At 36.5% G+C, this 27,901-nt stretch overlaps 3 protein-coding genes and 1 long non-coding RNA gene across 7 annotated transcripts; 2 read left to right on the top strand and 2 right to left on the bottom strand.

The window, feature by feature from the left end:
- The first annotated feature begins 273 nt into the window (after nt 1-273).
- On the top strand, nt 274-5,704 carry LOC113731520 (mitotic checkpoint protein BUB3.1). 2 transcript variants are annotated; one of them, XM_072074856.1, is made up of 10 exons: nt 361-629; nt 750-880; nt 1,426-1,508; nt 2,597-2,863; nt 4,232-4,307; nt 4,656-4,736; nt 5,000-5,078; nt 5,191-5,291; nt 5,374-5,507; nt 5,609-5,704. In XM_072074856.1, the coding sequence occupies exons 1-9, from the start codon at nt 510-512 to the stop codon at nt 5,459-5,461; spliced, it is 1,026 nt and encodes a 341-aa protein (XP_071930957.1). In that variant the 5' UTR covers nt 361-509; the 3' UTR covers nt 5,462-5,507; nt 5,609-5,704. The 2 variants fall into 2 exon arrangements, with proteins under 2 accessions (XP_027112630.1, XP_071930957.1); XM_027256829.2 differs by having other exon boundaries at nt 274-629; nt 5,374-5,704.
- A 504-nt stretch (nt 5,705-6,208) lies between these two features.
- LOC140035125 (ATP-dependent Clp protease proteolytic subunit-related protein 1, chloroplastic-like) lies at nt 6,209-11,404 on the bottom strand. Its single transcript, XM_072074855.1, has 9 exons — nt 11,010-11,404; nt 9,307-9,422; nt 8,885-9,088; nt 8,684-8,788; nt 8,490-8,552; nt 8,070-8,181; nt 7,032-7,093; nt 6,745-6,927; nt 6,209-6,652 (listed from the first exon to the last, which is right to left on the bottom strand). Exons 1-9 carry the CDS (start codon nt 11,260-11,262, stop codon nt 6,566-6,568), a joined length of 1,185 nt encoding a protein of 394 aa, XP_071930956.1. The 5' UTR covers nt 11,263-11,404; the 3' UTR covers nt 6,209-6,565.
- A 5,563-nt stretch (nt 11,405-16,967) lies between these two features.
- On the top strand, nt 16,968-18,481 carry LOC113726525 (zinc finger protein ZAT10-like). Its single transcript, XM_027250287.2, has one exon. It carries the CDS (start codon nt 17,343-17,345, stop codon nt 18,252-18,254), a length of 912 nt encoding a protein of 303 aa, XP_027106088.1. The 5' UTR covers nt 16,968-17,342; the 3' UTR covers nt 18,255-18,481.
- Nucleotides 18,482-21,618: 3,137 nt separating this feature from the next.
- Nucleotides 21,619-26,167, bottom strand: LOC140035124 (uncharacterized). 3 transcript variants are annotated; one of them, XR_011839077.1, is made up of 4 exons: nt 25,354-26,167; nt 23,018-25,104; nt 22,326-22,479; nt 21,619-21,810 (listed from the first exon to the last, which is right to left on the bottom strand). It is a non-coding gene; the product is annotated as an uncharacterized lncRNA (long non-coding RNA). The 3 variants fall into 3 exon arrangements; XR_011839076.1 differs by lacking the exon at nt 22,326-22,479 and having other exon boundaries at nt 25,354-26,164; XR_011839078.1 differs by lacking the exon at nt 22,326-22,479 and having other exon boundaries at nt 21,619-21,807; nt 25,354-26,164.
- Nucleotides 26,168-27,901: the final 1,734 nt, after the last annotated feature.

Genomic DNA, 27,901 nt, shown 5'->3' with positions numbered 1-27,901 from the left:
CCTTATACTACTATTTTGCTGTAGCAATCTATAGTTTTGTAACTCATGGGACTAAATTGGAATTTTATTTTTTAAAACTCCAGTGAAATAGGACTAAATTAGATTTGATTTGGATTTGGTGGCTTACATTGGGGAATTTATTTGATTAGACAAAAATATGGGGACGGCAAGACGAGAAATGTGTATTTTGAGAGGGGCATGTCGTAATTAAACCTCAACTAAAGATTCAAACAGTAGCATATTTAGTACCAACAAACAAGAATCAAGTGTTTGAATTTAAAGTTTTAAGCTACGCCTTACCGCAAAGAATCACACTTCAACACTACGACTACTATCAACACCAACGCCAGCTGCCGCAGCAGCAGCGAGCATCAATTTTCAAAAACTCTTCCCCCCAATTTTCTCCTTCTCTTTGTAACGTTCTGGACTTCTTACCTGTATCCCTCCCTCTCTATCTCTCTCTCTCTCTCACACGCACTCTCCGTCTGGAACCCTAACCACCGCCAGAAATGACGGCGCCGCCGCAGGTCACCACAGGAAGGGAGCTGTCGAGTCCTCCGGCTGACGGTATAACAAACCTTCGCTTCTCTACTCACAGTGATCACCTCCTTGTTTCTTCTTGGGATAAGGTAATTTCTTCATGACCGAAGCTCCGGTCTTTTAAATTGACAACAAGCTTGATAAATTGTTGTATTTAGATCTGAAATTGTGTTTGCTGTTTTATTTTGTGATGCACTGCAATTAATCAGAGCGTTCGGTTGTATGATGCGAGTGCCAATGCTGTGAGAGGAGAGTTCATGCACGGAGGTGCTGTACTTGACTGCTGCTTCCACGATGACTCCTCCGGCTTTAGTGCCGGTGCCGACAACACCGTGAGAAGGTAATTCTATTATCGTTGAATCATTAGTAAATTTTAAGCTTTATGTTCAAAATGCTTTTCTTTGTGAATTGCAATTTGATGTTCCGATATTCTCCGAATATGATTTTTTTCCCCTACTTTTTAAAGCATTTGTTAGTTACATTCGATTATGATTTTCCATTGTAGGAAAACGAAGTGCAGTTTTCGTTTTGGAGTACGTTCCTTATCAGATAGCCAGGCCATTGTGTTTTAAAGAGTCTCTTCTCACAGTTTAGTTCTCAGCCTTAAAAAAAAAAAATCGAATTCAAATATTTCTTAACTGTAGTATATTTTCTATATTTCAGTGTTTTATGTGTAAAGAAAGCTTTCCAATGTGAAACAGTCAACTATTTATTTACATGATTTCTGTTTATTATTTGTGGATGCTACAATTTTTTTGGCTTAGGAACCTCTGAGGCCCAATTGAAGTCAATCTTGAAGTACAGAGACGAATTTTGTTTTTATTTTTTTAATTGAATGGAGACTTTGCTGTCTGTGGAGATAATTTTTACATTTTGATTGCCCAGGCTCGTGTTCAACTACGGCAGGGAGGATATTTTGGGAAGACATGATGCACCCGTTCGTTGTGTTGAATATTCATCTGCAACTGGTTGGACTTCATAATGACAACTCTTTTTCTGTTTGTGCTAACCCTGTTTTATTGTACCCCCAAAAAGGGAAGAAAAAACTCTTCCTAGTTATGTGCCTTTTTATCAAGTTAATTATGCATTATAATGTAATTTTATCTGAGCATATGTTTGATCAGATTTCTTCATTGGTTTCTGGTGCTGCTGCTTCTCTTTAACTCTGTCATCTTTTCCCCTGCTTATCTGACACGCTGTCTATCTTAAACTTCATAATGTTAGGGTAGATCCTATATTCTTTTGCATAGTCCAACCTTCCTAAGATTCAATTTATGACCTTTCCTTCTTTAGTCTTATGATGTGTGTGAGTCGCATGCACTTAATTCCAGTCCCCACCCATGATCGTTAGTAGAAGGTACTTTCATGCTTACTGCTTTTTGATGGTTTTCTGGAAAACCTCTGTGAAAGAGATGCGGATTTAGGGTCAGATAAGTACCTATATCAATGTTCTCCAAGTGTTTATAAATTATAACATCTGCAATTTCTTTTATTGTTCTAAATATTTATCCTGCTTATAAGCAATCAATGGTTATAGTTTATAGTTTTTTATTATACTGTGATTCCTCTAGTTCTGGTTAATTTCTATTTGTCCATGCATTTGCCCAAGTTGAAACATGTCTTCAATTATCGTTTTAAGAAAAAATGGTTTCTCAAGCAATCTTACAGTGATAAATTTAAGATGATGGCATAATTATGCCTAGATTTCCTGTGAAAATTGTTGAGAGCTAAATCCTTTTATGGCATGAAGTGAAATCATGCATGCAAGATCCATTTTTCATCTCAGCATGTGGAAATGATAACTTCAACACTATAATTCCTTAAAGTTTTTTTCCAGCTGAAGGAATCTGTTGGATTTTTTTATTGGAGGAATATTTTGAACTACTTAATTAACAACCAAGGAAATAAGCATCTAAATTACGATAGAATTGATGTTTTGTTGTTATATTTGATTGCATTTGGCTTAAAATTCAGGACCTTTGACTTAAAATGATTGGTTCTAGCACAATCTTCTTGCTTGCGTATTTGAAGTAATTACCGGTTGTCATGATTATAGGACAAGTCATTACTGGAAGTTGGGACAAAACATTGAAGTGCTGGGATCCTAGAGGTGCAAGTGGGCAGGACCGCACTTTACTTGGAACATATACCCAACCTGAGCGTGTTTATTCACTCTCTCTTGTTGGCAATCGCTTAGTTGTAGCAACTGCTGGGAGACATGTAAATGTCTATGATTTGCGGAATATGTCTCAACCTGAACAGAGGAGGGAATCCTCATTGAAGTACCAAACAAGATGCGTTCGTTGTTACCCCAATGGAACTGGTATCTAATTATATATTAAACCTGTTATATAAACAACTTTTTTCTTCTATGTGGCTGCAGTGGGTGGCAGATGCTTATCCATTGTTGGTGGAGGGTGGGTTGGGTGTTACAATCTAATTGGATTTAGTCTGCAATTCTTACTGTTTAAAAAGAGTAAGCATTTCTGACAAGAAATAGGCAGTTTTAATCTCCACAAAAAATGTAATAAATATATACTTGCCTGTGGTTTCAACGTGCCTGCATTTAGAAATATGTACCCAGGGGTAAACCAGAAAAAGAAGGGATAGCTACTAACCAAAGTGGAAGAAATTTTAAAACCTGAAGGTGTTTGGAATTTCTTGTTTGTGGGAAACTACTGGTGTGAACTCTCTTCATTTCTTCGAATTACGGTTACTTATATAGTTGAAGCTTCGGGTTAAATTAACCATGGAAAGTTGTTACAATCATTTAGTGCTCCATAGATAAGAAAGGAAACATTAGACACTAAAAGGTATAACAGAAAAAACATGTATCTCAGTTCTGAAGGTCCCTGTTCAACGAAGTGTTATGGCATTTGTATGTGATATTGCCATTCTGTTGAGTAAAAACCAGTGTGACTACATGTGGTATACAATAATACCCTCTGCCATGTGATCAATCACCTGTACCTCCTTATTAAGAATCATTAGGATAGTTTGCTTCTGAATACTTGTTGACTACATATTATAACATTTTGCGATTTCTGTTCATAATTAGTTTATGCGTTTTTCTTTTTCACGTTGTGACTTTTGAAGAACAAATGATGTCAAACATCAGCATATTGCACAAGTAAACATGAGTAACGGTTTTCATCCAGTTCATGATGTATTTTATAATTCTTTGGTTTCCAACCACTTGTCGTCAATGAGGAGAAGTGTGGCAGATTCTATTTCCATTGATTGCCCAGCTTTTTTGGCTGAAGGTGGTCTGTGTGGGATGGATATGATGGATGCCTTACTCATCTGAGTGTCTTGACCTGAATTCTTAGTTCTCCAATAATGTCTTTGTGGATTTTCTGACAACTTATGATACTTCTGAACTTAAGTCCTATTGTAACTTACCTGGTGCAGATTTGGTCTGTAACAAGTGATGCCTCATACCCACACAATTTAAGTACTCCGTGTTGTGTTGAGCTTTGTGCTTATATAACACAAATGACCAGAATGAAGTGGTCGCACTTTTCTTGCCTAATAATGAATGTCTGAATAATAAGTAGGAAGTTGACTTTATTTGAGATAGGCAGTCTTAAGAAATGATTTTATTGTAACTTTCCACTTCTTTTAGCTTGTTGACCTTATTTTCATGCAACTCTCAGTTTGTCATCTTGTTTAACCGAATTGCAATTTGCAGGTTATGCTCTTAGCTCTGTGGAAGGTCGGGTTGCAATGGAATTTTTTGATCTGTCGGAGGCTGGTCAGTCCAAAAAGTATGTATGAGCTCCATGACATTTATATTGTATTTATATGTCACTGAACATATCGATTGCTGCCAGCGAGTTAATTTGATCTGCACAATTTGACTTGAAAACTAGAAAGATACCTTCCTGATTCAACTGCCTATCACCTGCTTGCATTTCTCCTAAACATTACTTGTTAGAGAATGAGACATAGTGCAATGACATTGACATGTGTGTAATTCATTATGATTTGGCGGATTAAAACTTCTACTGGCAATTTGAATACTGAATGAGTAAGTTTCTCATATCAAGAATTCAGCGAGAATGAAACAGGCAGACCTTGATAATTGTCTACTGCATGATGGTTTATATGTGAAGGTATGCGTTCAAATGTCATCGGAAATCTGAAGCTGGAAGGGACATTGTCTACCCCGTGAATTCAATTGCATTTCATCCCATGTAAGTGCTGCATATACATTTATCCACAATGAAGAGATTAGTGTCCAGCAGTTATTTATTGGAATTTGGCTACTTTGGCCTTTTTGTGTCTTTCAAGTTTTGTTAAGAAGGAAAATCAATGCCAAGGTTCATCACTGGCAGAGCTATCTTTTCTTGATTTATTATATGTTGAATGATTGAGTTGGATCTATTACAATTTTCTATAGATTGAATATCTTCAGTCTCTTCCCGAAATCTGTCTCAAAACTGATTTCAATTTGCAGCTATGGTACATTTGCTACTGGGGGTTGTGATGGTTATGTCAATGTGTGGGATGGAAACAACAAAAAAAGGCTGTATCAGGTATTTTTCCCACACTGAATTTGAAATGTCTTCAACTTCACGATGGCAATGCTCACTTTAGTACTAACATTTATGTTTTTCTTTATTTTCTTCACTCTCATTCAACTTACAGTACTCAAAATACCCAACAAGCATCGCAGCCTTGTCATTCAGCAGAGATGGGAAGCTCTTAGCTGTTGCATCGAGTTATACATATGAAGAGGGAGATAAACCGTAAGAATCTCTGTCTCTGTCTCTCTCTCTCTCTCTCTGTGTTTGGCTTTTGTGTAACCTCCATTGCCTTTATCTTTTGCAGTCATGAACCAGATGCCATATTTGTCCGTAGTGTTAATGAAGTCGAAATCAAGCCAAAACCAAAAGTGTTACCCAACCCATCTACTTGAAGGATATGATATTCCAAAGAACTAAGAGGGTAGGTCTGTCAACCAGGTGGCAGTCTGGATATAAAAGTTTGTATTTTACCGGAACAACTCTTCACTTGTGCATCATCTAAATGCAAGTAATATTTCACTTCTTTCTTGGACTGACAGAGGCCTTTGCAGCCTAAAACGATGACTGTGAAGAGAGGAATCAGTAGGATTAATTTTGCCAGTACTATGGATATATTCAGTCGATCAATTGCCCCACTTATTGAGGTTTATGTTGTTACCCAACAAATAGTTACTTGATAGGAGGTCAGGAGAGTAAAATATCAGGAAAATTCGGAAAAGCTGTTAAAGAGGAAATTGATTCTGGGCTCTCAGTTGATAATAGAACAACGTCTGTATGTTCGACGCATTACTGAAACTAAAAAGTTACATTGTCACATTTGAAGAGTATAAAATATCAGGGAAATTTGGAAAAGCTGAAAAAGCGGAAATTGATTCTGGCCTGTCAGCTGACGATAGAATGACATTAGAATGTTCCACACATCTCTGAAACTAAAAAGTTACATTATTGTCATTTGAGCAGTGCGGTGTGGTTAGGAAGCATTTTTTGTATTGTTATACTGAAGCTATAAACTATGCAATACCGCAACAGTGATCAATGATTGTATTCTATGAAGTCTGATTGCATTCGATGAAGTCTTCAAACCTAGTAATCATGAACCTCCGACCAAGTGAAGAAAATACGCCAAGGGTGCATAAGGCTGCCAAATAAAACATGTTTTTGAGTCGTTGCATTTACAAACATTTAAAGCACTTGACAACTGAATTTGAACGTTTAACCAAACAAAATGTCCAAGCTTGATAAATGACAAAAGTACACGTGTTATTGCCATTCTAAGGGGAGCTATTCTTCTTTAGAACACCTTATATAGTACAAAGTTTGTACAAAGGCACGACCATGGAGGGGATTGGGTGGCGTTCCATTCTCGAAGCTGCTGTAGTTCTATCACAGATTTAATAAATCCCAGATTTAATAAATCCATCATGCACTATATGCAATCCGAACTACATAATCATATTTTCGTCGTGCAAAAACTCGGGACCACGGTGATCTTCAGGTCACCTAAGCCCAGAGTGAGCAGCTTGTGGCCCGGCTCCTGCTGTTCTTCTCATAGCTTTTGATTGGGCAAGCATTTCCTCATAGTTCTGTTTGTTGAAATCAACATCAAAAAATATTACTAGTAAAACCAGGTTGTGGTAGAAATGGGAGGAAAGCAACAGAATATGTCACTTCTTACCCGTTTGTCAAATGCAGCATCCCTCGAGTCAATGATCTTATCTGCAATGCCATAGTCAATTGCCTCTTGAGCTTGGAAGTATTTAGGACGCTGGACATCTTTCTCAATTTCTTCCTTCGGTTTTCCTATTCCTTTTGTTAAGAGCTCTATGTAGTACTCTGTATTTGCATCCAGTTCTTTGGCCTGATTGAAAGTATAATATAAAGTGTTCAGATTCATAGATGAGTGCAAACATATCAAGAGAAAGAAACTCACAAGCATGTGTATGAGAGAGAGAGAGAGAGAACCTTAATCCACATATCTATGACAGCTCCACTTGATCTGCTCACTTTAGGAAGATACAATTTTGCTACATGGCAAAATTAATACAGCAAGAATCAGGACCATGCAAAAGAGAATGATAGGAGAACAAATCACGTCTTTCATCAGTCCTTTCCTACAAATATAATTTCATCTCACCAATATTGTGTAAATAAAGAGCATGAAAAAATGCATGAGAATCCTTGACATGGTTTTCCAAGCATTATAAATATTGGGAGATTTTCTACAGAAGTGAGATTGCTAAATGAGGACATTTTTAGTGCCATCAGTAACTATACTTGCATGTTTCACACCTTTGAAAAAAAAAAAAAAAAAGAACACTGGCTTTTTCGAAGAAAAAAGGAGACTTGTTATTGAAGTATAATTGAGAGAACACCCAAACGCAATCAAATAGTTAAAACAACACTCAAAAGACAAAAGCAACAAAAGGAGATTGGACATGAGCAACACATAAAGATGTTTCTTTTATTAGATAAATATCAAACATTATTAACAAGGCCAACTAGAGGCTTGCCGTCAAAGTTATGATGAAATTGTTCGTAACTGCTATTATAAGATAGATACATCCCAAACACATGTCAGCATTCAGCAATATAAATGAAAATCGCCTAGCTTGCAATTCTGTATGAGCAAAATGGAACCAGGATTCTAAAGCAATTGAAAGCATGGTTTTTATTATATATCTTTATTTTTTCAAATTAATAAAAACAACAGATAAATAAACCGGTATCTCATTAAAGCATTCCTTTATGTTGTAATATAGCTCATCCCTTCTGTCTCTCACTCTAAGAAACCATGCGATCAACCTAATCAAATTAGATAAGACCGGCTACTCATTTTATGGTAAAAATATTGCAGTTAGAAAATTGGATCTTTCATACAATGGAAGTGCTATCGTCAATGATGAGCTGGTCCAAAGATGCATGCAGAAGATAACATTTTTGCATTGTCTAATAAAATGTGCAAAGGGAAACCAATCTAATGTATGAGATATTAGGTCTTACTGGAGCAATTTGGCTGTACAGCGCGATAGCCCTTTGTTCCAAGTGCTAAAAGCATTGCTGCTTGACCATATGCCATTCCACAGTTCACAGTATACACATCTGATTTGCAGTACTTTTTATAGGAAAAGAAAAAGGTGAAAATTAATTAGTAAAGATCAGATGCCTTCAACAAAGAAACCAAACAAAAACATCACATGTTTTAAGCTGTCATCAAATTTATAACCAAGGAAATAGTACAAATTTTGAAACTAGTAACAGAAAGCTGTCATGTCATCCCTTCCTCTGTTAACTATGTTCCTGTTTAGTCTTGATTTGAGAAAATAAACACAGTCAAAAACAGATCTGACCATTACACTGAAATCTATGTCAATGTTAATCAAGTAAAGAAACCAAGAGGCATAAATATAAAAAATTTCTTACAGCCATGGTATCCGCAATTGCATAAGCCTCAGTTTCAGAACCAACCGTCTCCATCTTCTCATTCTAAGCAAATGTGCAAAAGAAATTTTAGACAATATCATCCATAAACTTCCCAATTACCAAAAAGACCAGGTGAAATTAGTTAAAATTCGAAGCAGATATACAACTAAAAAACTACAATAAATAGAAATTACCTGCGTGCCAGACGAGTTTATGTACAGATATATAGGTTTAGATGGATTGTCATAATCCAACCACATAAATTGAGCAACAAGAAGCTCAGTTACAGCAGGGACAATCTGTAACAGTCAGAGTAAGGATAACTGAGAGACATCAGCAACACAGAGAAATATACACATTCTCAAAATAAATTTGCTCTCAAAAAGATGCAGTACCGGCATGCCCAAATAGACAATTCGAGCGTCCAAGAGCAAAGATGGCAAATCAGGAGGGGCAGTTCTTGGCCTCCCATATCCTCTAGCTCCTCCTCGATACATACTTACACTCATGCTATACTTTGAGGGACCTCTCTCATCCATGCCTGACATACTCCACATCCCACCATTATTCAGATAATTGCAGGCCGAAGAAATGCTCTCCTGTTAAAATTACCCATAAGATAGCTTAGATGAGAACCTTTAATGAGCAAAGCTAACACCCAGCACTAAGATTTTAGACCAATACATGCAAATAATCAACCAAAATAAGTACAATTACAGAATCTTTTAACAGTATTACAAATAACTATCTTAGCCAGTGTGGATCTCTTAATCAGCTTGATAATCAATCACAGATGATCATACAAAATAGTTAATACCTGTGTTACCCTTTCTGCCTGTCGACGTACTGGATTATCTTCTGTCATGAACATGTCCATCTGCGAGGGAGTAAGGCCGTAAAGATACTGAGGCGTGTTTTTGTAGTTATCCATTACTACAAAGGACAAGAAATAGTTAAAAGTAAGAAAACTGCACAATGCCAATATCCAATAGTAGTCAAAATACACGGAACCCCAAAACTTACAGCAAACTTTAAGTGGAAGTGTAAATAGAAGACTTGAAGAGCTAAATTAGTAAAATGAACAGCCAAGAGGAAAGCAGGAGTTATATTCATCCGCAAAATAGAAGCGGAATAAGAGGAAGATTGATGGTAAATTTTTTTTCTAAACTACTATACAATTTGTAAAGTGACAACTTCAACTAAACTTGACAACAGTCTCAAGTTGTAATCTGAGCTCATTCAAGTAGAAGCGCTGTCTTGTGGCTTGGTGAATTTCATCTGCTAAACTAAATCAGCAAAGATTGGAGGTCTTTTAGAACATGGTCCATGGTGGATTATGGAACAACTTAAGTGTCTATTATGATAAGTTCAACCACACCTTGGACATGCTTCATCCTTTTTCCTCATCAAAGCTTACTGTAAAGTTACAACAACCTTCAATACTCACAGAACATGGTCCACGACAATTATGAAACAAATAAGTGATCGAATTCAACACAAAACAGATCTGTATTAAGGCACATTAAAGTGTTTTAGTAGCCAAATATATAAAATCATTTTATGCACGTATAGACAACATATTTATCATGGATATCTTATTCATGGTCACATTTATGGGATTGGAGATCATCTAAAAACTCAAACATCTAAATATGCCCTGCATCCCTCCCCCTCTGCTACCAAAACAACCCCAAAAGGGGCAGACAGACGCACACATAGAAAAAGAAAAGAACCCCTTCCTGTCTTCTACTTTGGCTGCAAGGAGATGAAAATACTCTAAATATGGATAGAAAATTTTCAAAATTATTTTTTTTAATGATGCACAGCATTTTAAATTATTACTCCTAAGTTCTTGCAAAGTTCTTGATAGTATTTGTGAACCATCTGCTATAGGTAAGAAAAGTTGTACCCTTCTAAAAGAAGCTGGTCTTTGTACTTTATGGTTGTTATTAGATTCAATATGAATCCTGGCTTCTTTATAGTACTATTTTTCCCTTTCATAAAGAAAAACCCTGTAATTAATACTTAATTCATATACATCCAAATGCAGATAAAGTTTCAGTCATAGGAATTCTAGGTCCTGTGCTTCCTCTGAACGAGATACTATTAGGTAGAGCAGTATCAGTGTATATGCCTCTTCTCTTATCCCATGCCGTTCATTGGCTCACATCAACATGCCCAAACAACAGAAACAAATTCCCAACCACAATTCCAAAAACTTGACAGCTAAAGACTAGCATTATTTTGTACCTACCAAGCTAGTCAAAAATAACAAAAAATAAAACTGAGAATATTTAAAATTTTTCTCGGACTCTGAGATCAAATTAATTCCGCAACATGCAAAAGTATGAAAGAAACCAAATTTCAAACTTCGAAAAGCCCAACAAAAAACAATAGCAAGAAATGAAAATTGAGCAATAACCGTATAAACGGAAACTAATGAATAAATAGAAAACCGTAGCCTATCCCTAGTAAGTGCTAGCCTTAATCACACAAAAGATAATGAGAAGAGGGGCTCACATCCATCTTTGAGATTTTCTTCCCTGAACTGTTTGGGTATATGGTCCAAGGACTTGGCCACGGGAGCCCTGTAGCAACATCTCCGAACAGAATTTGTCTTGGGTTTTCTTGGACTTGCAAATACGAGCTTCGGGTCCGGAAAAAAGGAAGATTTGCGGAGGCCAATGGAAGAACCCAAGTACTCCCTTTTGTCCAAAACGGTAGCTGTAGAGAGACGAGACAGAATAGCTGAAGAAGAAGAAGCAGCAGCCATGGCTGATGGCTGTAAGGCTCTTCCTATCTAAAAATTCGATTTTTTTTTTCTTTTTTCTTTTTTGGTTTTTTCTTTTTTGGTTGAAAACAACTCCAGAGGCCACTGTAAAACCAAAATCTCGATGGTAATGGAGTGCTGGCGCAGAGCTGCTGGTTCGGGTGCTGCTCAGCTGCATCAAGAGTTTTACTCGTTAAGCCGAACTTTGGGCCTCCTAGTCCTGGCTCCCGGAAGGCTGAAAAGAGAACAGGCCTTTTTTGTTGGGCTGGGTCTACATGGGAAAGGTTTGGCATTTTGTCAGTTGGCGTATGTATAAAGCTAGTATTGGGCAAAATTTTGGTCCTAAAAGGGGCTGGGTTTGATGTTTTGGTCGCTGCCAGTTTTTGACGCTAACAACGGGTGAAGAGGTATAACAACAATGCACTGATTGACCAGAAGACCGAGGAAGGAATTAAGCTGATTGGCTTGCCGAATAATCGATCAAATCTTTCTCCGCAGGCCACGTACCCAACAAGAAAACAACGTGGCTGCAGATTTTTCCTTGTTCACGTCAACTTTGTAATTCTTTGGACCAAGTCCCCCCTTAGACATCTACCCGAGTTTAACGAATCTTTCTACCCCAAGGCTTTAGGATGATGAATGAGGCCATCTCTTACGTAAGATTGGTGTTCTGCTTGGCATGCAGTTCCTTTTTAGGTTTCGCCCCTCATTTTATTCCTCTTTCTGTCTTGCCTGGTGACCTGGCCTGCACAAACAGTGGTGACCTCCTTCTTCTGTAGTAGTTTCTCGCATAAATACTACCACAGGCGCTCGCTCAAAATTTAGAGCTGTAGAATGAATCCTGATGTGATTGAAATCTATTTAGATCCTGTCTCTGATAATAAGTAACTATTTAATTTCCATATCTTCTTTTTTTTAAAAAAAAAAAATACATATGCAGAGAGCAGAAGTTCATTCTGCTATATATCTTTTGTATGGATGCTGGCCTGATGATAGCAATTTAAAAAAAATAATAATCATGAGAATGTCCGTCGATAGAGAATTATCCAGGTCAACGTGTGGAGGGAACAAAAGGGCGAATTACTGGAAATAGGGGAGGACAAAAATATCCTTTGACCCGAAAATCCATCATATTTTTGGAACTAAGTAATTTTATTAAATAAATTGCATTACAAATATGGGAAGCTATGGTTTATTTACAGTATTCATTCTGGACAGGTTGTGATCTTATTTTTTTTTTAGGAATGAATTTAATTGATGTATAATATATATTTAAAAAAAGGTACTAGTTATTTCAAATTTTCATTGATTTTAAATTCTTTTAATTTTTTTTCCTTATATTTTCTTGGCATGTTTGTTTCCCAACTAGAGACATTTTTTGAGAAAAATCTTTATTAAGTCTTCGATGAATATTAAGATACAAAATTAAATTAGTATAAATTATTTTTTAAAAAAATTAAATAATGAACAGGGTGGGACAAGTGCCCGTTGATCCAACCCTATCTTAGCGGACACCGACTGATATACAAGGTGAAAAATGATCAGCAAATGGCTGAACCGCAAAATAAGGGTCAAATCAACCAAATAATAGTGTTCATCCCGTGCCTACCCTTACCTGCAAATTTTCTTTAAAATTCCTTCCTCCCTCCCCCTCCCACACCCCAACAAAAAAAAACAAATAATTCTTTAAATGCCTTTGTGGGTGAGAAATCAAGAGTTTAAACATTGCCTCCCAACAATTACTACTAATATATAGTTTCCACTAAATTCAATGAGTGCTTAGAGAAACACCTGTCTAATACGATGTATTACCAAAATATATATATATATATATATATATAGAAACATCATGCATATGCATAATGCATAGCCCCTTGTTTTTTTTTTTTTTTTTTTTGTAGGTAGCACGAAAAAGGTCAACTTTAAAAAAAAAAAAAAAAGAGAGAATCGTACCCCGATTATGTTTTGCCAACATATGGCACGAATGATGTTTGCTTCTTAATAAACTATTCTAAAGTCGAAAGGGTAGTAAACCAATGCTGGAACTCTGAGTTAATATTTCCCAAATTCGACCCTCATACGAGTAATTTTAGCATCCTATGGCAACCCAGCCTTCCCTTCATCTAAGGACAACCAGATCAAATTACGCGTAACGTAAAGTTGGCATTAACAAAATAATAATTATAGAACGAATGAGGTTTAGAATTCCAAATTAATAAGAGATTAGGTATGTTGAATTGAAGACGTGGAAGGGATAGGGGAGCACATGGCAGAAGCTGTGAGAGGCCGCACACTGTGGTAGCGTTGGATTGAATCTGTGGACTGCTCTCTTTCTGATTCTGAGACGCCTAATCCCTAATCATCCCTAATCCCTCGCTCACTCACTCCACACACTAATAAAACTCGAAAGTCCTGTGCTGCTGCTAACTTGCTTCGACACTTCACTTTACTTACTTGCCAATACATTCACGAATTAATTACCCAAAAGCAACCGCAACTTCCACGTGTCGCCTCCTCCCTATCTATACACGTGTCTTCTCCCTTCCTGGACTCCACGCGTACCGCGTAGCGTGCCGGTGATTGTTTGTTACGCTACTACGGCATGGCGGCACCACCCCCCTCCAAGTCCAAGTCCCTTTCTTATGCACTGCACACTACCATTTTTTTTTTCCTTAAAAAAAAAAAAAAAAAAAGGATCAGAGCTGATTTACCGCCTATCTCTCGATGATCGAAACAGGTAACCTCTCAGCTAGTACAAAATATCTTACGAACTAATTCACGCTTGATCGTCCAGTGCTCTACTCTCATTGCCCCTAATTCTATTCTTCACCTCCATCAATATATTCTAAAAGTTAACCCTCGTGGAAATACTTAATGAATGAGACGCACGGATCATGTTTCTTGAACATCGTAATTATTTATCCAACTGTGGGCCTTACAGTTAGCGACTGAGTTGAACTGGGCAATTGCAGTGCATGCTGGATGTCAAGAGATGGTACATAGCCAAATAATTTATTTATATATTTACAAGAATTTAGTGAGGAGTTTTAAATCAAATATATTTCGAACTAGATTACGGATGTTAAAGCCGTTAGTTCCCTCTAGTAATCAGAGGAGGGCTCGTAAAATCTTTTATACTCTGAATTGAATTTAGGGCGGCTCGAATCCTGAAAAGTGTGTGAGGAGGGATGGGAAGGACAAAATACATATACATATACATATATGTAGAATGCATAATTTATACATATACTATATTGCCAACGATAAAAATGGATGAAATGATTGACATTTATACAAGGTACACACATCACATACTATGATTTGTTTTAGTTTCAAATGAAATGACGACGCCCTTTTTCTTCAATTCCCAATGATTAATTCTGATTGCTTTTACGGTAACGATAACATTTCTACAATGTAATTTGTTCTAATCTAGAGAGAAATGAAAGCTAGCAAGAATGAGAACCTACTAGATCAAAATGATATATTTTGACACTTCTTTTAATTTTTTTTTTTTTTTACTGTAAGTAAGATGCATCTATAACCAAAAGGGTATTTTGATACTTTTTTAAAATTTTTTTTATTGCAAGTAGGATCCGAACCCTAACCTATAGGCTGAGTGGTTGATTGATTCTGATTGAAGACGGTAGAATTCGAGCAGCAAGCAAACTGGTGTCGTTACTACTAGTATTTCTCTGGCCGAGGCAGTGGATTTCAAAACCAAATGGTCTTTTACGGTCAGTGGAAGATGAGGTCCACAACGTTCTAGAATTGGACAATGATTACACACGTGGCTGGTTGGGAAGTTAGTGAGATGGTTAGGTGTAATTTGTAGGCAGCCAACCGTCTTACAAAAGTAACTTCCAGATTGAAGCACACACCTAGAAACCGACTTCTGTTTAGAAGATTCCTCCAATTGTAAAGGTGCATTTGATTTTTATCCACCTCTTTGAATGTGGACTGAAGAAGCAACTATCAAATGCATGCCCAATTCAGCATCCGGGTGGAGCGATGGAGTCTGACCAATTACATGCTGACAATTCATACCGTCGTCGCACGAGGATAAGGATCAAAGTGTCAGTATGGCCTAGTATTCTCCTCCAATATGGATAATTCACATCAAAAGGGACTCAAAAAAGGGCAAAAAAAGGCACAAGTGACCAAAATAAAGAGTCAATCATCTGTTTAATTTAAATAAAGAGAAAAAAGAAGGTGTTGAAGCCTAAGCAAATGAAGAAGTGACAAATTGAGTGTACAGATCAGTTATACTATTTAGTTCGTAAAGTTCATTATTAATCACAATAATACGTTAGTTTCAAATGATAAGCTTGATTTTAATTAATACGTGAGATCATGCATGGTCGTCCTTCGAATATGTCTCTCCTGTTCCTTTTCCTCCACGAAAATTGAAATGAAAGCGGGGTATTTAATTAGGAAAGTCCATTGAAATTGTGGTATAGGATGCACCAATTCATGTGTTGCTTAGCTAATCCACGTACGAATTCATGACTTGCACAAATATTAATCAGTAGCACTAAAGGAAGCTCCCAACATAGCCAATTTAACATTAACATACTCGTAAAGGCAAGTATTCATGAATAATTTGTGAGTTGCTTATTACATCTACGTTTCCCAATTTAAAACACTAATGCAATATTCAATGCTAAGGCAAGTATTCATCAGAAACAAGGATACTAATTTCTAGATCGAGTAAAATTAGTATGATGAGTAGAGTTTATTCAGGTGGCACATTATTCGGTGCCAAATCCAGTATCAATCTTACTTATCACGTGCTCTTATCCGATACCAAATACAGTATCAATCATAATTATAACGCACTCTGTACCATTATTCGATGTCAAATCTAGTGTCGATCCTACTTATCACGCGTGAGAGTAGGAAAAAAAAAATGAATAAACAGTACATATAACAAGTTAAATAAACAGAACACTTAATATAAATAGAGAAGCGGCACTGAAAAAATGGCACCGAGATCTCATGTGGGTGGCGTTTACTTGGACAATGAGAGGCGTGTACCCGCCACTCCCGAACATAATAGTTCCGTGTAACAAATTATAATCTGCCAAACTTGAAGTTAATCAAAAAGAAAAAAAACTAGTTAAACGAGATGTAATTAATTAAGTGAAAGACACGATACTGGAGAGGCTGCTGAAACGACTACGCAAGTGACTGCGTAAGTGGCAGGGTGAAGAGGTGAGAAGTGAGAACAATCAACGAATCTGAAACCAAAGATGGATGGATAGATGCGTATGTTCGCTTGGTTTTGTTTTGACCTGGAACGAGTCACACTGGGGCTGGTGCAGGAACCTGAGCGGTGTCTCAAAATAAATACTACTACTACTATTCACTTTGTAGTAGTAATCCAAAACCCGCCGCCGCCCCCTCACCACCACCGATCCAGACTCCAGACTACTCACTCACAGTTTTGAGGTTTCCCTTCCATCAAAACCGTACATGTACATACATATTGCGGACCTCATCATCAATCCCTTCCACTGCTATTGACCGCCTTCGCTCTCACCCGCCAACTCATCACTTCCCCGAACCGCCTTCCTTCCTCAAAAGAAATTACCCCAAAAAATAAATAAATTAAATTAAATTTATAGGAATATACCTAAATGGCAGGTAGGTATATATCCTTATAAATTGGCCATTACTATTCACAGCTACAAAGTACAGCACGCACAAAAAGTAAGCCAATTAGTAGTAGTATTTTAAAATTGTTTTATCCAATCCCTCTTCATCGTTATATATTAGTATTATACTATGCTAATTCCTCTCCACCTGTCTTTCCTCACGCAACTTCTAACTCCTTCTCGTTCCAGGATTCACTGGTACAGCTCTATCACTACTCCATTTATGATTCGGTTAACTAAATGTTAACTCCCCCTCGGCCCTCACATATATAAACTCCAAAAGTCCCCACAAACCTTTCCATCCATTCCTTCCTCACTTGCTACCTCCTCGCGATCTTTTACTCTCATCTCCTGGCAACTTTCGAAGAACTCAAAGCGACTTTCCAAAAGAAAAAAACCTCAATCCAACCTTGGCGAGTTAATACCATGGCTCTGGAGGCTTTGAATACAAGAGCAGCGCCGCAGCCACCGCCACCGCCGCCGCCGCCCTCGCTTGTTTGCGATGAAGAATTCCGTAACCTTAGTTTCGAGAAGTACGTCAAGAAAAAGAGGTCCAAGCGTCCTGGTTCCGCTTCTTGTTCTCCTCCTCGTCCCGAAAACTCATCTTCTGAAGACGACAGCCCGTCATCTTTAGAAGAGCGTTGTAAGGAAGAGTATTTGGCTCTCTGTCTAATCATGCTCGCCCGCGGCGGCGACGGCAAGAACGTCGCCTCCTCCTCTGCCGCCAACGACAAGAACGTCGCCTCCTCCTCCACAGGCTTCAAGACTGAAAACCAAGAAACCGAACCTTCTCTGCCCGTAGCCCAATCTTACAAGTGTAGCGTGTGCAACAAGGCTTTTTCGTCATACCAGGCCTTGGGCGGCCACAAAGCCAGCCACCGCAAGCTCTCGGCCGCCGTTTCAGACGATGAAAAACCATCAACCTCCGCCGAAGCCCCCGGGAACGCTCCTTATGTATCTGCTCTGAACCCCAGCGGTAGGGCCCACGTTTGCTCTATCTGCAACAAGTCGTTCCCCACCGGGCAGGCTCTCGGTGGGCACAAGCGCCGCCACTATGAAGGAACGATCGGCGGCCATGCTGTTGGGCACGGCGGTGTGAGTGCAACCGCCACTGCCAGCGGAAGCGGCGTCACATGCTCCGACGGTGGTGGCGCGTCTCCTAGCCATGCGGCTCTCGGTATCGACTTGAACGTGCCGGCGCCGGAATTGGAATTCGAACTGGGCGTTGACTGCGGTGTGGAAAGTCAACGCTTGGCGGACCATGAAGAGGTGGATAGCCCAATGCCGACCAAGAAGCCGCGTTTATCGTTCTCGGTTGATTTAGGATGTGCGGCCTAATCAATTACAATTACTGCCACTTTTCTTTTTTCTTTTCGTGTATTTTTATTTTGAACCAAAATTTCTCTTCGCTGTTTTCACTTTTCCCCACCCGTTCACAGTTGATTGTTTATGTACAAACCATGGAGAGTAGTAGGTTATTGTCCTTAAAACTCTCTGTTAGTGACATGATCAATTCGTTGATTCAATTCATTTAATTGACAGTGCTAGTGATTTTTCAGTTAAAATGTGTCTCTAGTTTCTTCTATATTTGTTTAACTGCTAAGCAATTAATTGTCACAAAAAAAAAAAAAAGTTGTGTTGGGTCCAATCTGAATTATGAAGCATAAAGTTGCAATTAAGATAAAAAGGGCTAGTAGGGTAGCATTATGGCAACAACCAAGCACGACTCCTCCATCCGTTTGTCATCTGCCTAAATGCACATGTTTTTTTAGGCATGTCGACGTTTGAAGTTGACAGCATAAATGCTGGCACAGTGGCATTGGCATTTTTCTGTTCTCTCCTGTGGGTTGGTGGACAATAATATTTTCTTGCTCCTGTGAGTATCACACTTAGCCTCTCAATCTCTCTTTTGAAACTAAGCATTGTACATCTTTAAAGGAAGGAGCGGCAGTCGTGTGTAGATTCGGAGCTGTATTCATGCAGGGATTAGAGGAAATAAATTTGTTTTAATGGAAACCCGGTTCTGGCAGCAATGATTTGTTTCCGTCGGAAAACTTGACGAAGAAGGAAAGAAAGGAATAAAAGATGTGCACTTGTTTGATGCTGTAGGTGTCCTAATTAATTCCCACATCCTTGCAGAGTTAACCTGAGAGCGGACGCAACACTCCGTCCATTGCGGAATAATTTGGCAGTCCCTTGCGTGATCTTTATGGCCAAGCGTGTGTTGTTTTTTCTTGGTTGATTGTTTTCTGGAATTGCTTTGAACTTGTTCAATACGTGTTTCTGTAAGACTAATTAATTAAGGTGTCATCACTTTAATTACCTGAAAATACATTTTATATATATATATGATTAATCTTTTATATACTGACACTGGTAGTATATATTTTTTCATCAGTTGATGCACGGCACATAATTCAAATGTTACAGATATATCATACATCTAACAATGATAGTGTATACACTGTCAGTATATATATATATATATATATATATATATATATAATGCTTGCGGGCAACGAAACCCCTAAAAGTTGTTTGAATTCGTTTATGCTATTCACGTCATACTTGTCTGGCAACACCAAAAACATACGCGTAATAGGAGGGGTGTCTGCCTCGTAAGAATGAAGAGATTGCTTGGTTGGACTGCCACGACTTTTCCATTAATTACTCCACTAGTATTAATGAAGACGAATTCGTGAGCTATAAATGTTTGGATAACCGGCGGGGGAGAAAAGAATCAAGCTGGGTGGAGTAGCCAGTAGGGGAGGGGTACGAACTAACAAGACTAATGCATCAGCTCAGCCATTGATATTGGGGCAAGGACAATATGATGGCTAATGCATCATCTCAGCCTTTGATTAAGGGGGCAGGGACAAAATGCTCGGATCGGTGATAGAATCATCATATTACTTTACGAGGGAGGCAAGACGGAGCTCAAGCTTTGGGGGAAAAGTAGTATTCGATGCCTGCCTGCCTGCGTCTATCTTATTGTTTCTTTCCTTCCCGTCAAATGTAGCACAAACCTTAACACCGTACGAGAGCGGCACAAATCCATTTATTTTTAGAATTATGGTCTACCTGCTCAACATACCTCTTTATCTTCTTACTCTATCCAATATAATATATATATATCTTCTTACCGTCCTTTTGATGAACCTTTTTTCCTTTCCTTTCCTTCCCCTTCTTATTGCCCCCGCCACAGTTTGAATTACTATTTTTCAGAATTTTTATAGAAAAATATACAATTTGATATATGTGAGATGAAAAGATGAATTAATTCAAATATTTTATTTTTTATTATTAAACACATCTAAATATATTAAAATTTAAAATTATTAAATTAAATTGTCAAACGAAGCCTAACACGAGAGTGGAGTTCTAGGCTGGCCGGTGGCCTAACTGGGGCGATAACATGTTTGCTGTCTAAGTGTTTCGGATTCAGCTGGCTCGTGTTAAAATTGCAACGTGAGTGACCGGTCTCAGTTGTCCAAGGGGCCCAGGTGTGAGTTAGAATCAAAGGCATTCATGTGTCCAACCCAAGCTGGTCAAAGGTAGGCCTCCATGAACTCAATCGTGTGTTCCGTCTTTGAGACATTTTCGTTGGAAAAGGTTGCATCCAGAAAAAGAGAAGTAGGAAATAGTTTTGCAGTTGCAGTCCATAGGCTATTCTCAAGCCCGTGATCTCCATCCATTCCCATGATCTTTTGCCCGTGGACTTCGGAACATTGGATTCCTCGATCCTTTTGGACTTCGCGGTCAGCAAGTTAGGCACTATATGAGTATAGTCCAGTGCAAGACATTCTAATTAGGCTCACAAAATTCTTAACAACAAATTTTATAGAACCATTTATGCTTTCTTCATTTTCGTAGTCCGCGAGAACATCAATCTACTCTCTCTCTCTCTCTCTCTCTCTCTCTCTTTACACTAAGGGTCTGTTTGATAACATAAAAAAGTGATAAATCTGAATTTTTTCAGACATTCATATGTTTTGAGTGTTTAACAAATGAAAATCCATTTGTTGAATTTGTTAAGTAATGCTGAACTTGTGTATATTTTTTTCAGTACAAAACTTCTAACTAAATGCTTAATTCTGATAAGAATCAATAGAATTACTTCAATTACCTTATCTTATCTACCAAATCTACCATTGTTTGTTAATTATGTTCAAAATTCTTATCTAATTAAACAATCTAATATTTTCTATCTAATGATTTTCTATTTTTTTCCCTTTTGATTGATTTTCACATCTTATTCATACTCCTCATATAATATATTTCATCTTTTATATTAATTTGATTTAAAAATATATATTATCATTTTCATATATAACATTTTTAGCTAATTAAATCCTATATTCTATTTCTTTTTTGGATGAAAAAATATAAGGGCAAATTTGTTAAATTCAACTTATTAAGTATTCAGTTATAAATGTTTATCAAACCGTATAAATAGGTTTAACATTAAAATTCAGACATTCATATATTTCTTTTCAGTACTTAAAATTCAGCAAATTAATTGTTTCAATATTCAGATTTTAGAATTCAGACTTCATGATTTAGATTCAGTTTTATCAAACGAAGCCTAAGTAATTTACTCAAAAAATCTGAATATCTGAAAACGTTCAGTTTCAATACTTTTGTATATTATCAAACAGACCCTAAGTAATCTATTATATTAGACAAATTGCAATACCCATAATTTGGGCGTTCAAATTCAAATGATGCGATATTTATTCAATCTCATCAATATATACACTAGTAGTATATGAAAGATTAATCTAAAAAATTAAATAAAAAATTACCACATCTCTTCTTCCACGCATCACCCGATGCTACCACTTTTTTTGGAGGTAGTAGAGAGGAAGGAGGAGGGTGGCGGCACTAGTGGCTGCTGTATTTTCAATTTAAAAAAATATTTTAATAAAAATTTAGATTTAAAAAGAACACCAATAAATAACTACCATGCCAAATATTTTAAATACAATGATACAGTATAATATTTGAAAAACATTTTCAGGAACACTTAATTCATGCAGAGTCAAAGATTTTTTAAATATGGTTCTAAAAACACTTTATCTATACCTTATTTAAAAAATTCATATAAAATAGTTTCAAAATTTTCGGATTCTAATGGTTCGGAACAATGTAATATCCATGTTACTATTTTGGGTCATAAAACTCATTCGTGTACATGAGCTTTTACATTGGAGCTAGAAACGATTTAATTTTTGTTACTAGCTCTGGCAATTGGCGATTGTCAAAAAAAAAAAAAAAAAAAAAAAACTCGGGTCGTTGGCGATATAAAAGCTCTTGAGAAAAAAATGGACTAAATCAAAATTTAAGCTTGCACGTTTAAATTAAGAAAAGTCAAAAAAGAATATTGCTAACCATATTCAAAAGGTGTACCTGGTGAACTGGTTAATATTGGTTGAAACCTGACATGTTGTTCCTAAAGTGTGCGGCCTAAAGCCTTAGAGAACGGCTTTTCAGTTCGCCCTTCGATGGCGAGCGCAGACGCAGATGGAAATGATGATTACAATTGCAGAGTTGCAATTTTACACTGGATTAACGACTTTTTCCATCAAGGATGAATAATGTATATTACGAAAGCAATAAATAATGGGACAATTTCAAAAACCTTCCTTAAGGTTTTTAACAATTTTATGCAGTACCTCTAAATTTTAAAAAATATTACTTGCCCTTGTGCTTGTGCTTTTTTATAACACTAGTTTTTTCAGCCTCACGCAATGCGTGAGGATGTCCTGGGTCTATGTTAATCAAGATCAAATGAAGGCAAGTGGATAATGTGAAATGGTTATATATTTCAGACATGACAGGTGTTAATAAATGTGGAGAATTTGACTTTACTCATTTGATTTGTAATTTTCTCTTAGATAGTCAGCCTTTGTCTTAAGATTTTTGCGAATTATTGATACTATAAATAAATGATGCATTCATTTAAAATGTACAAGTACATACAAATATCATAAATATGGTGATGCTGATCACTTTTAAAACTATGCACACACTATTTGTATCTAATCAAGAATGAAGTAAGTTTAAACAAGATCAGCTAGGTGAGAGTGCGAAGACTTCACCTTGTAAAACTGCCAAATCCAGGTCTTCAATTGGAGAAAGAAACACATCCAATATGTTGCTTTTCAGATGTCTTTCTCTCAAGATTACAGGCAATATAGCTTTGTACGGCTCCCACAAACCGCTTCGGACACCACCCACCGCCCACTCACCAGGGGAGCTCAAGCAACTACAACTATACGATGAAGATACAAATACACGTCTGAACTCTGAAGTACAAACACAAAGGCCACCAAAATTGACCAAGCACACAACTGAAGCACGAATGCAAAAGCCATCGAAGTTGCCCATAATTTAGGCAGTGGATCTATTTTACGAATGGGGTAACAAACTCGTGTTTAAAATCCGAAAATATGTATTTATAGAATCGTTTTTTCGTGCTCGAAAGAAAAATTGGAACTACTGTAAAAATTAAAAATTATAATCCATTTCTTAAATTGCATATTTTTTTTATGAAGAAAGTTTATCAAAAAAAAAAAAGTTTACACAGCCACGGGATACCTTCATATTTTTAGTAACAAACTCATGTTTAAAATCCGAAAATATGTATTTATAGAATCATTTTTTCATGCTCGAAAGAAAAATTGGGACTACTGTAAAAGTTTAAAAACTATAATTCATTTCTTAAATTGCATATTTTTTTTATGAAGAAAGTTTATACTTTTCTAAAAAAAAAAAAAGAAAAAATGTTTACATGGCCATGGGATTCCTTCATATTTTTTTTAAATTTTTTTTCCAAAACAGGAGGATCCTCTTGTTTATATTGACAGTATACATTTTCACATTTTAATGCATATTATTTAATCCAAATTTAAATTCTAATATCAACTTTTGTATATATGACATGTATCCAAAAATGACAGTGAGTGTGCAGATTGAAATGATTTGAAAAAAATAATTTGCTTCACAAATTCCAATCACCTTTTTATCTTCCCAATCACCGTTTTATCTCACATATATCGCATCATAAAATGTGCTACAGTAATTATCTCAAATAAATCATCCAAATAAACTCAGTGTATACTGTATATTTTGAAACTCTTTGTTGAAATGTAAGATAATCAAACAATATTTCGTAAAGCTACATTTGCAAAACAGTAGAAATGTAAGATGCTGCTTTCAACGTGAATCAAACACAAAGATGCCAAGTTTCATCGTTCTATTGCAGCAAGAAAAGTTTGCTTGCATGATATTGCACTATTAATGCCTTACACGAAGAGACCTAAAGAGGATAATAATGGATATACCACATTGTATCTAAAAGTTGAAGCACTCAAAACTGGTCCAACTTCCACCATACATACACCCAAACCCTAAGAAACAAATCAAATGTTCCAATTTCTAGGTTTCAATTTTTATAGCAAGCCTAATTAAGAATATAAACAAAAATTAAAACTCTAAATGAAGAAAATACGAATAAAAGTACATAAAGCTAAAGATTGGGTAGTACATTACTTTTCTGAAATTTCTTATCAAGAATTAGTTCAAACATGTTCAGTAATTCTTTTCTCGTTATACATAATAGTGATTAAGGCACACTCAGATGTGTGTATAACTAATTAGAATAAAAATATTTGTAATAATAATTCTCTTACAAAAGTGAAGTATTATAGGGGAAACAAGTGCATGGGATTAATTTCGGTGATATTAATAAAGAAAAATTGAAAAAATGTGTGTCAAATATAGTAGATAAACATGAAGAAATTGAACGTAAAAATATGGGAAGATTCGAAGTTATAGTAAAATTATTGTTTTATTATTTTGTTAGAGAATAAATCCATTTTATCCTTTATAATAAAGGCAAAAAAAATAAAAAGAAGAAGAAAGAACTAACAATACAACACCGTAAAGGGCATCAAACTTTATATATGGCACATATATGCTTCCTAAAAAATGCCACTGGAGGGAGAGAGGAAGGAATTCTAGCGTCTGAACTCTAGAGTAAGAGGGCAAACCCAAACAAAACATGATGTCCATCTTGACCGCTCACTCCTTCAGTATCGATATTGACCATACTCTTACATCTCAATTCCACGGATGAAGGGCCACTGCTTGATAGGTACAGAAAGTCTTGTTCTAGCAGCAGTATCTGTTCAAAGGAATAAATATTTCACTAATCTTTGTATTAGCATCGTCAATATATCTAAAGTCCAGCATTTCTCATATCAATTGTAATTTTTCGAAACCTCGACAAATCAGCAGAACAGAAGCACTATCAGGAAAGAGTGAAATATGCTAAATACTCCAAGATAACTAATACATGAATTAATATAACACAGTATCCTTCTTATGCACAGCTCACGTATACTACGTACATCTATAACCACAGTACACACACCTCGGTATTCTCTAGAATTGGCATGAGCACTTGCATTGGCACGCTGCCGGCGCCTCCTCGCATTCCTCTCTCTAGTCGCTTTTTCCAAACTTACATATTTCCGCGAACGACCCATTAAATAAACTCAGCTATACACAAGTAAGAAGGTTCCAATAAGAGTAGTACCATAACTTTTGATTCACAGAACCATAAACAAAACTTACTCCAATGCGCAGGCTCCATAAAAATTGAAAGAAAAGAAGCCAAAGTACAGATGTACTCACATCCAACAACTTAAACTGAAATGGGACCAATCATGTTAATTGCCTATCCTACCCCGCTCTAACAACTGGTCTGGTTTTTTTTTGAATCACAAACTTTATCCTTTAAATAGGAGAGGCCTTTTGTCTGTTACTCCTGTGTTCAGTAGGGCAAGGGAGTAAGACACCAAAAAGGAATAGACGCTCCACCAGCCTTATTCCAATTATTGTTTCATGGCACCATGCTTAACACATCGAATTCAAAATCCGACTAAAGGCAACAAAACTGTGGAGGTTGGCACTCCAAACTCCGCCGATCATAGGAAAATCGAAGATCTAGTTTTGCACAGACTAAGAAACAAATGAGACGCAGTAATAGAGATTGCAAAGCCTTTGCGCAGCGGTTCAACTATGAAGAAAGACGTGGTGTAGGAGACAATTCAGTAGGAAGAGACGAAGGAAAAAAAAAAAAAGCAACTAGCAAAGAAAGCTAAGAAAAGAATGAGAGGGTAGTGGAAACTGCCAAGCTTTCTAGCAGCGGTTCTTGTACTGTACCATAATCCACCGCTACGCGTGTCCCTATGCGAGGACAACACGCGGGGTACGAGCAGAATGGAACGGATGGAAACAAAGCCACCATGCGGACACCAGCGAATCGAAGGCCATGCAGACAGCTGATAACAGTGAACTCACCGCCCACAACAACTCCACGTGGATAGCAACTAATTTCCAGCAATTTCTAGCAAAGGCACTACCACTGAACCCACCGCCCACAACAACTCCACATGGATAGCAACAAATTTCGAGCAATTTCCGGCAAAGCCACTACAACTGAATGGCACAAGACCAAACCGTCCCTCAAGTTCACACAAATCGCGCTATAACTGGCCCATTTTCACTGTAGCAATCCAAACTCCCACCTTTAGTATAGTAAAGATTATTAACTAATTTTAAGTTATATTATTAAAAAAAACTCAATTTTGGATAGAAAAGATGTTTTCATTCCAAAAGTGCCATTTGTTGTCCTAATTTTTTTTTTTTTTTTGTAAAATTAAAGTGTATTAAGAAAATTTTGAAATCAATGGACAAAATGTATGAATGTGCACTTTTAGTGGGATACAATATAATAGTAGGCACTTTAAAGTATAAAAGTCAAATAATATTATTAATTTACCACAAAGTTTTGCAGTCAACTTGAGTAGTTTTTCAAATTGTTAGAATTTTAGAAAACTAAAATAAACATGTTTAAAATTAAGTTTACAAGCTTATTTGAGACGTTTTCAAAGACCAAAAGAGGTTATTCTTTTTACTGAAAAGTCTCGTGAATATCTAAATTTTATATTTATTGTGCAGACCGATGGCATGAAAATTATTAAAAGTTCTTTCAATCTTGTTAACATCCTATAATTTTTAACTACAAAACCATAATGGCCAAGTTCTTAAAAGTTTAAGAGATTATCGAGATTTATTATGAATACAAAAAAAAAAAAGGTGCACAAGAAAATGACAATATTGAAATAAAAATATATTCTTGATTAAAAATTGAGTTTTTAATAATATATTTTAAATTGGGCTTGCAATGTTATAAAAGGTTGAAAATAAAGGAAGCAAGTGATATTTTTCAAAATTCAAAAGTGCCAAATAATATAACCTCAAAGGATGTTTTTGAAATTATCTCGTAAATAATAGGGGTTAATATCAGAAACCTCCCTTGAGGTTTCTTCTAATCACACCTAGAACCCCTGATGTTTTGGAAATCACACTTAGCACCTCTGGAATGACAACTTTGGTATCATTGTCAGCCCCTCATTATTTTTGTTCCATTTTTACCCTCATTGTGAACTCTATTTATGCAACTCACATCCCTCCAACTTTTGTAACACTACAAAATCGTCCTTGAGCAATGTAACATGTTTTGAACATTTTGTAATTTTATGTAAGTTTCTTGTACATCTTTATAATAGATTGCATTTCTGTTATTAAGTTTTACAAATAATTCACATAAAGTTACACATTGTTTAAAAAATGTTATATTGATCTGAACAGAGATAAAAAAAATGTGACTATGGATTCTCATAATGGCAGCAATAGTTTCAATATGTGGTTGTAGTTGTAAATAAACTTGCTCTTTCATTTTTGTAAAAATGAGGTGGTATAAATAGCTTTTTTTGCATCCTAGTCGAATGGAGTTTGTAAGTAATTAATATTGCGATACCCTATTATCAAGTAAAAATGGATTACTAATGCTATATACTCATGAATTTCCATCATCTTTAAATTACTTTTAGATTATGTTATTATTCACTTAG

Source organism: Coffea arabica, chromosome 2c, assembly GCF_036785885.1.
Source record: "Coffea arabica cultivar ET-39 chromosome 2c, Coffea Arabica ET-39 HiFi, whole genome shotgun sequence".
In the NCBI taxonomy this organism is placed as follows: domain Eukaryota; kingdom Viridiplantae; phylum Streptophyta; class Magnoliopsida; order Gentianales; family Rubiaceae; genus Coffea; species Coffea arabica.
Note: the sequence above shows the minus strand (reverse complement) of the source record. Positions and strands in the feature narration are given on the sequence as shown.